The 10,067-nt window shown below is 33.2% G+C and overlaps 1 protein-coding gene across 1 annotated transcript; it reads left to right on the forward strand.

Moving 5' to 3' along the window:
• Nucleotides 1–361: 361 nt before the first annotated feature.
• Nucleotides 362–4,551, forward strand: LOC132713053 (uncharacterized). The gene is made up of 2 exons (XM_060695502.1): nt 362–496; nt 880–4,551. Exon 2 carries the CDS (start codon nt 1,653–1,655, stop codon nt 3,984–3,986), a length of 2,334 nt encoding a protein of 777 aa, XP_060551485.1. The 5' UTR covers nt 362–496; nt 880–1,652; the 3' UTR covers nt 3,987–4,551.
• The last annotated feature ends 5,516 nt before the right edge of the window (nt 4,552–10,067 follow it).

Below are 10,067 nucleotides of genomic sequence, written 5' to 3' on the forward strand. Positions count from 1 at the left end.
AAAATAGAAAAACCTTGTTAACACTCTAGAGGCTGCAGTTTTCATCCAAACATTCTGGAAATTTGTCAGGAAGGTTGTTTTAATGATATCTAGGTCAAGTTCGAAGATGGGTCATCTCCGGTCAAAAACTAGGTCACAGGAGCTAAAAATAGAAAAAGCTTGTTAACACTCTAATAATTCGTGACCTTAATTCCAGAAGCGTCTAACTTGATTTTTTGAAAATATGGCGTGTTTGGTATCGTTGGATTCGTTTTGAAAAGCTCTACAATATGCACTAACATATATGTTTGTAGCTCTAATGTAAAGAGGGTAATGTACTGTTCCACAAACATCTAACTTGGCGGTTTTGAGTTCCAGTAAGATCCACAAGCAAATAACTCGCCTGCCAATGAAGTAACCGCATTTATACCACGTGATTAAATACAAAACAACAGAAAATGGAAAATGTAAAACGTTTTCGTTATTGTTATAAGTGTTTTTAGGATTTCTTTGCTATGTAAGTAGTTCTTTTTCAAAACTATGTATACTTGATAAATAAATTTTACATAAAAGACAGATTAAAGTAAAATTTTTAACTTGTTCTGGTAGTAAATTCCGTATGTCTTTTGAACACATTTTCGGATGGTATTAAATTCGGATCTGTTTTACTTATTTCAATAATTAGTATAAACAAATCAAAACAATGTTGTACTTTTTTTTCTATCTGTTTACCTATGGTTATACCTGTTTAACATTGTACATGCAGATTTCTCTGATCTACTTGCATATTTTTAAGTTTTTGAACTTAAACTATTGAATACAATTTCCTGTCCTGTTGTCTGTTTCGAATAGGCAATACAGAAACAATTAATATCTTTGACTTGTGTTTTTTGTTTTCAGGTCAACATTAAATTTTATCAGCCTTCCTGATGATGTCCTAGTGGTGGTTTTAAGCTACATCCCCTTACAGGATCTTCTGACCTATGTAAATAGGACGTGCAAAAGACTGAATGATCTAATCAAGACCAAATCTTCTCTGTGGCGTCATTTTGAGTTTGATTGGGAACTTAATGTGAAATATGGTGATTTATGTGAGATACTGAATCATGCAGCGAGTTTTACCTATTTTCTTTTACCACAAGGCTCTGTTATCAACTGTCCTGCTCCAGATATTGATTTCATATTCTTAACTAGATTTGTACCAGCTAGACACTTATACTGGATCTGCCTAACTGACGTTCCGATTTCAACATTAAGCTTTATAAAGTATATACCAAATTTGCAGATTGTGAATTTAACAGGATGTTACAATTTACGTGATGAGGATTTCCTTGTCCTTCGTGATTGTAAGGAACTAGACCAAATATATGTATCATTTACAGACATAAAACCTAAAACTTTAAGTGAAATTATAACTGGAAAACAGGTCATAGTTTTAGACGCATGTGGTGTAGAGTTTGATATTCACGAGTGCAAAACGATTGTTTCCCCAATATTTGGTAGCCTGCTTTCCTTTAGTTTGTCTTTAAAAGCGGATATCGAGACACAAGACTTTAACCACCAGATAATTGATTACTTCATTGACACACAGTTCCATATTTACCTGAAATGAAGTTATACATTTAACTTATAACACATATAAAAGTGTGAGCATTTCTATCGTTAAAAACAAAATGAGTAGACTGAACATTCACGAGGTTCTGTCAATGCTTGATGACTATGATGACGGAAATGAGATTTATGATAATTTTCAAAATGCTGAAATGACAGAAGTACCTACAGAGGCAGTACAATCATTTGATGAATCAAATAACAACATACCTGTTTTTTCTGACACTTCTTTCAACCCAAATGATTTCGTTGAAATTGAAATTTATGCAGAAGATGCAGCTGAGTTTAAGAAAGCATGTCAAAGTCTAGAAGAAAGTAATGCAACATGCGACGAAACACTGATAAACATTGAACAGGCCAAATTTAACCAGGCTACAGATGTTTGTGAAACAAAGGAAGATGATATGACTAAGACATCAGCAACTGAAGAAAGTAATACATTAGTTGCAAACATAAACTACAATGAAGTTGCCAACCTGAACTACATAGAGGAATCTGAAGAAACACTACCGACTCAAAATGAACATGTCGATGTGAATAATAATCATGATGATAAAACAACTCCAGATAAAGACATAATATTAGAAAGGGAAGGAGATATACCCACTCTTTCTCCTAAACGAAGTAGATCAAGAACTAAACAGATTGATTCCTGGAAGAAGAATATCAGGAAACGCAGGCGGCAAGCTGGATTGGAGTACATAAGTTCTAGAGGAACACTCATGGCAAAAAAGTTGAAACAGAATCACAAAGATTGTAAAGGTAAATGCAGATATGCATGTTCATGGAGTTTCAGTAATGAGGACACAGATAATATACACTCAGAGTTCTGGTCCCATGATGATGACACAAAGATGTTGTTTTACGCTGAGACTACAGAAAGGATATTGAAAGGTACAAAAGGAAATAAGAAAAGAACAGCAGGTAACAATACCTCTAAAGAAGAAAATACAAAGAATGATAGTAAATCCAGGAGAAAGTATACATTTCAATATTTTTTCAGGAAAGGTTCTGAAAAGATACGTGTATGTCAAGACTTCTACAGAGGAGTTTTGGGTATTAACATCTCTCGTGTAAGAAAGTACTATGAAAAACTTGACAAGAAAACAGAACTAAAAGATATGCGTGGTCGGAACACTACATCTAGGATTTCTGAAAACGATATTGAGTTTGTAAGAGAACATATTCGATCCTTCAATAAAGTTCCTTCACATTACTGCAGAAGTAAAAGCATTAAGGAGTACCTTGAAAGTAATCTGAATAGGACAAAGATGTATGAATTATATAAAGCAGAATGTGCTAAATGTGATCGTAACCCAGTAAAGTTTTCAAAGTACAGAGATATCTTTAACAAAGATTTTAATCTTTCATTTCACATTCCTAAAAAGGACAGGTGTGATTTATGTGAGGAAATTGAAACGAAAGCTAAAAACAAAGAAACAGTGAATGAGCAAACTAGAGCTAAATTTGAGAAGCATAAATCTGACAAGGGTGACACAAAAACAGAACGAGACACTGATAGAAATCTAGATGACCCAACAACAGCAACAATCTGCTTTGACCTTGAAAATGTTATTGCCTTACCAAGAGCTGATATATCAAACTTCTTCTATAAACGTAAGTTAAATACCTATAATCTCACTGCACATTGTTCAGTTGACAAAGCTGTTTATAACGCGATATGGACAGAGGCAGACGCTGGAAGAGGCGGAAATGAAATAGCAAGTGCTCTTGTAAACATTTTGCATGAAATTAATTCAGTTCATCCTGGAATCAAGAACTACATCCTTTGGTCGGACGCTTGTGTACCTCAGAATCGTAATTCGATAATGACTTTTGCACTTAAGACTTTTATGAATACGCATAACATACATTCAATCACACAAAAATTTGGCTGTCCAGGTCATTCAGCGATCCAGGAAGTGGATAATGCACATAGCAACATAGAAAAAGCCCTGAAATGTTCCGAGGTCTTCAGTCCAGTGTCATTGGTTCGAGTTTTAAAATCAATCGATGCACGACGGAAAGGACCATTTAAAGTGATACAAATGCGACCTCCTCACTTTTATGACTATCAAAAAGTCACAAATACTTTAAATTTTGGAAGTGTACCATACACAAAGGTCAAATGCTTAAAATACTCACGAAACGATAAAATGGGTATAAGTTTTAAATTGTCGTTTACTGAACAAGAATTTGGACATGGGGTAATATTGACTGGATCAGCGACTCGCAACGCCCGACAGTGCTTATCTTTACCAATTCCATTACCAGTTTCAAGTCATAAGAAACCGGTAATAAGCAGTCTGAAAAAGAAAGACTTAACTAGTATGCTCAAATATATGAGCCAAATTGATAGCCAGTATTATATGGCTAAAGGCTTGATAATAACTTAAAAAAGAGAATACAAAATTGACAGTATCACAATAGTTCAGTTTTTTCCCTGAAAATTGTTCTCATGTTATAAACAGTTTATTGTTTTATTTTAATTGACTGTTTTTGTGTGTTAAAAGTTCAGAAATTTAATTCAGGTTTTGAAAAAATGATATGTCGAAGTTGATATTGTTATTGCAATATTTTATGTTAAGTAATGATGTACTACAGCAAAGCATTTAAGTGGTATTGTTTTTAATGATTTTATAGTAATCAATAGCAAAAATACCTATACTGCTATTGTAAAAGATGTAATAGTCACTTTGGCACAGTATCTGTAAATTGCGCTAAAGTTACATCATGTTAAGTACAATGTTTTACTAGCTTGCATTTGCGGTAGACAATCATTGTCATAATCAAACTGTTTTGATTTATAATTATAGTGGTTGTCATATTAATCATAGATGTTTCAAGCCTGTAAATTGTTTAAGAAAACATTATCTTTTGTAAATCGGATTTGCGTAAGAAAATGTACATTTAGTTTGATGGCAGTTAAGTGTTCAGTTCAAAATAATAAAATTTGTATATCATGAATATTCTGATTTATGTTACCATCCGAAATCCAGTTTACATTGTCCCGAAGACAAAAGATTTAAGTTCCAAAGTCATATATCAATAAATGTTGACATAAATTTTAGAGCCAAATGCAGCTAAGTTCGGAGCTGACTCTGGAATTAAATTTATTCATAGAAAAAGTAAAATAAAAGGAAATTTTGAAATATGTTTTATGCATTTTTCAATTTGTTTTATTTTGAATTTACTTGATATTTGGGATAATGTGAGTCTATATAAAAACAAAAGAGTATACAAAAAATCATAAAAATCTGTAAATTTATGTGAGTTCTGGTGACATTTCAATCTTTAAAAACGTTTTCCTCAAAACAAAAAAAATCGAGTTATATGACTCTGGAATTAAGGTGACGAATTGGGTTGTTAACAGTCTAGCAGTCACAGTTTTGATTGGATCATCATCAAACTTTGTCAGAATGTTTGTCTTAATGAAATACAGATCGAGTTCGAAGATGGGTTATCTCGGGTCAAAAACTAGGTCACAGGAGCTAAAAATAGAAAAAGCTTGTTAACACTCTAGAGGCTGCAGTTTTCATCCAAATATTCTGGAAATTTGTCAGGAAGGTTGTTTTGATGATATCTAGGTCAAGTTCGAAGATGGGTCATCTCCGGTCAAAAACTAGGTCACAGGAGCTAAAAATAGAAAAAGCTTGTTAACACTCTAGTGGCTGCAGTTTTCATCCAAATATTCTGGAAATTTGTCAGGAAGGTTGTTTTGATGATATCTAGGTCAAGTTCGAAGATGGGTCATCTCCGGTCAAAAACTAGGTCACAGGAGCTAAAAATAGAAAAAGCTTGTTAACACTCTATAGGCTGCAGTTTTCATACAAATATTCTGGAAATTTGTCAGGAAGGTTGTTTTGATGGTTTCTAAGTCAAGTTCGAAGATGGGTCATCTCCGGTCAAAAACTAGGTCACAGGAGCTAAAAATAGAAAAAGCTTGTTAACACTCTAGTGGCTACAGTTTTCATCCAAATATTCGGAAAATTTGTCAGGAAGGTTGTTTAGATGATATCTAGGTCAAGTTTGAAGATGGATCATGTCGGGTCAAAAACTAGGTCACAGGAGCTAAAAATAGAAAAAGCTTGTTAACACTCTAGTGGCTGCAGTTTTGATCCAAATATTTTGGAAATTTGTCAGGAAGGTTGTTTTGATGATATCTAGGTCAAGTTCGAAGATGGGTCATCTCCGGTCAAAAACTAGGTCACAGGAGCTAAAAATAGAAAAAGCTTGTTAACACTCTAGGGGCTGCAGTTTTCATCTAAATATTCTGGAAATTTGTCAGGAAGGTTGCTTAGATAATATCTAGGTCAAGTTCGAAGATGGGTCATCTCAGGTCAAAAACTAGGTCACAGGAGCTAAAAATAGAAAAAGTTTGTTAACACTCTAGTGGCTGCAGTTTTCATCCAAATATTCTGGAAATTTGTCAGGAAGGTTGTTTTGATGATATCTAGGTCAAGTTGGAAGATGGGTCATGTCCGGTCAAAAACTAGGTCACAGGAGCTAAAAATAGAAAAAAGCTTGTTAACACTCTAGTGGCTGCAGTTTTCATCTAAATATTCTGGAAATTTGTCAAGAATGTTGTTTTGATGATATCTAAATCAAGTTCGAAGACGGGTCATATCCGGTAAAAAACTAGGTCACAGGTGCTAAAAATAGAAAAAGCTTGTTAACACTCTAGGGGCTGCAGTTTTCATTCAAATATTTTTGAAATTTGTCAGGAAGGTTGTTTTGATGATTTTCAGGTCAAGTTCGAAGATGGGCTATCTCGGGTCAAAAACTAGGTCACAGGAGCTAAAAATAGAAAAAGCTTGTTAACAATCTAGTGGCTGCAGTTTTGATTAAAATATTCTGGAAATTTGTCAGGAAGGTTGTTTTAATGATTTCTAGGTCAAGTTCGAAGATGGGTCATGTCTGGTCAAAAACTAGGTCACAGGAGCTAAAAATAGAAAAAGCTTGTTAACACTCTAATGGTTGCAGTTTTCATCCAAACATTCTGGAAATTTGACAGAAAGGTTGTTTTGATGATTTCTAGGTCAAGTTCGAGGATGGGTCATCTCAGGTCAAAAACTAGGTCACAGGAGCTAAAAATAGAAAAGCTTGTTAACACATTAGGGGCTGCAGTTTTCATCCAAATATTCTTGAAATTTGTCAGGAATTTTGTTTTGATGATTTCTAGGTCAAGTTCGAAGATGGGTTATCTCCGGTCAAAAACTAGGTCACAGGAGCTAAACATAGAAAAAGCTTGTTAACACTCTAGTGGCTGCAGTATTGATTCAAATATTCTGTAAATTTGTCAGGAAGGTTGTTTTGATGATTTCTAGGTCAAGTTCGAAGATGGGTCATCTCAGGTCAAAAACTAGGTCACAGGAGTTAAAAATAGAAAAAGCTTGTTTACACTCTAGTGGCTGCAGTTTTGATTCAAATATTCTGGAAATTTGTCAAGAATGTTGTTTTGATGTTTTCTGGGTCAAGTACTAAGATTGGTCATGTCCGGTCAAAAACTAGGTCACAGGAGCTAAAAATAGAAAAAAATTTTAACACTCTAGTGGCTGCAGTTTTGATCCAAATTTCCTGGAAATTGGTCAGGAAGGTTGTTTTGATGATTTCTAGGTCAAGTTTGAATATGGGTTGTGTCCAGTCAAAAATTAGGTCACATTGCCCAAATATGGAAAAATCTTTATAACACACTATAGGTCACATGTTTGACTCAGTCGCATCAAACTTGGTCATGATGCTTGTTTAAGACATTGCTTGGATGCGGTTGTGTCAGGTGAGCGATCCAGGGCCATCATGGCCCTCTTGTTTAATGTTTTTTTTGTTGTTTTTTTTTTTTTGCCTTTTATTGCCAACATTATTTACTTTATTTTTACAGTGTTCCTCTGAATCATACATTCTGTTTTAGTTAAACATGCACTTCTTGTTACTTATTTTCCCATACTTCATATTACATTGATCACGGTTTGATGTGATGGCTCATATAACAATATCATTTCTTTGTACTTTATCTAGTAAAATATGAAAACAGAAATGCTCTTGTAAGCTAACCTGTTCTAAGTTTATATGCCCATGCCATTTAAAGAATGGTGACAGGGCATTAAGTGTTACCCTGTCTGTCAGTCCGGTCAGTATGTGAAATTTCCACTGAAATTTTAGTTTCCAACCAATAAGATTTGTACACCTTTTAAGGATTCAATTTATAATTGGTATATTCAACAATATATCAAAACACAGGTCAAGTATGATTTCAGTTACATTCCACAAAATTTATACAACATTATGCCTTCCTTACCAAATCATATGCAAAAAAATGATTTATAACTGATAATATTTGAATGCTTTTGAAATCTATAAAGATTTTTCATATAACTCTGGACAAAATTTAACAGTCTTTAGTGAGTTGGAGTGTAGTATGAAAAATCAGGTGTCTGTTGCAAAGATCAAGGTCACTACTTTGGATCAAAAGTCAAATAATAAATTAAAACATGAGAGTATATTTCTATATACATGGCTGGATTTTCATAACATTTATCACAAATGTTCACTTATGTATACATCTTTCTCCCCAATCTGAAGCTTTAAGGTTCAGTTCTGAATAAAGGCAACAGGCTCGATATGCTGCCAATGGGCTTGTCTAATTATGTACATATTTTGATTACCCACTCAATATAAGCATTGTTCTTAACGCAGGCATTCAAGTTCTATGGGCACATTTCTACTTTTGACTATATTTTGTTGTATAATGTCAGTCTTGTATGTAAAAAATCCTTAAAACAGCACCTCCTATACCACTGGCCGTTTGCATTAAAGCTTCTTTCATTCAGATTGTTATAACTTGTGTCACCTCAATATGTACCAATAATTTAAAGGGACTCACTCCATTGAGGTTTAAAAGCCTAAAACATAACATTTGAATTTCTACAGAAATGAGCCGGGGCACTTGATACAGAAATATATGCACAGATAGTGAAGAAATATACTTTGAAATAAATTGAAAATCGATTTTTTATGCTTTTCTCAGCCTGATCTGCGTGAAATGTGTTTAAACGCTTTCATTTTGGGTCATTTTTTTACAATTTGAATAATTATTCTTGAAAAACGAAGTGCGCAAATGATCTGAAATTTTTCTCAAAGATTAGTGGTCAAAACATACATCAAGTGGTACATTAATCTAGAAAAATAAATTTCAGTCTCATCATGTCAAAAAACCTCAGTGGAGTTCCTTTTACACATTTTATCTGACAAACTAAATTTCATTATCTCCATATATTTAATCATTTATTTTTTATATCACATATATTTTTACTTTTATGCAAGTTTTGACAATAAAAGTTTATTTTAAATCATTGTTCTTTGTTTTGCTATGACTTTAACAGCATGTACATCAATTTCATACTAAAACACAATTAGTTATGTTTGAACTTACAAATGTAAGCACATGATGAGCTTTTCTTGTCCTTGAGTTTAAAATAAAAAGTCTCTTCATTAACTATGATTAAATAATGCTTATGGCATGGTCTTGAATTCCTATGAAGTAGTTATATAAGTCATGGCCGATTTAGGTCAAACTGAGTGGTTCTTTGTGTTCATAATGCAGTAGTATTATCTATTAATTCACTTATTACTATATTAGTAACAGAATTGCCTATGATTTCAACTGATTATGAGTGTCACAACTTATGGGTTTGGGGCCCTGGGCCAAGAACTAGTTATCAGCCCACTGAACATGAGTAGTGCAAAAAGAGAAACAATGACGTCACATTTTAGTCATCAAATCAGCTAGCTGTAGATTGAAGCTTGCACATATTCCTTTGTTTTTAATTCCCACGCATTGGGAATTTCTATGAAAATTTCCTTCCAACAGTACTTTCAGTGCTTTGATTATTTTATGTAAGTAGTGTAAATTTATTTCTTTTACTAAAAACAGTTTTATCAAAACTCAGAGAGAAATTACATAGTTTTGCTCGGACGTTTACGGACGTTTACGAATTGACAGCTTTAATTTCTTATTATGCTGCAATGTGAAGTTCTTCTTTTGAACTATTTGTAAATGTTTTATATTGAAATTAAAGCTTATAAAATCAATTGTATATATTGAAATTTAAAACTCATCAAGAAACTTAGTGATGAAAAATTGAATTAGGTACATGTTGTACAATTTACCAAAGAACATTTGACTGAGGCAAGATATCTCACTAGTAAATACTTAAATGCATTATTCACAGTCGAAAACTCTGCCTGGTGAATTTTTTACACACGGTCGGTATTTTGACTTCAGTCCAACTAACTTAAGATTTTGTTTATTCTTTTTCAATCTTTATGCATTTGAAAGGAAAAATGTGTCTTTTTTTATAAGTTTTGGCATGTTATGTGCCCCGTGTATCATGTTTTACACTGAAATATAGTGTTTAAAGAATAAATAAACATTATGAAAACAGTTAACATTTATAAATGAACTGGAAAAAAGATAAAGC

Source organism: Ruditapes philippinarum, unplaced genomic scaffold (genome assembly GCF_026571515.1).
Source record: "Ruditapes philippinarum isolate M1 unplaced genomic scaffold, ASM2657151v2 ctg100_1_1_1_1, whole genome shotgun sequence".
Lineage (NCBI taxonomy): Eukaryota > Metazoa > Mollusca > Bivalvia > Venerida > Veneridae > Ruditapes > Ruditapes philippinarum.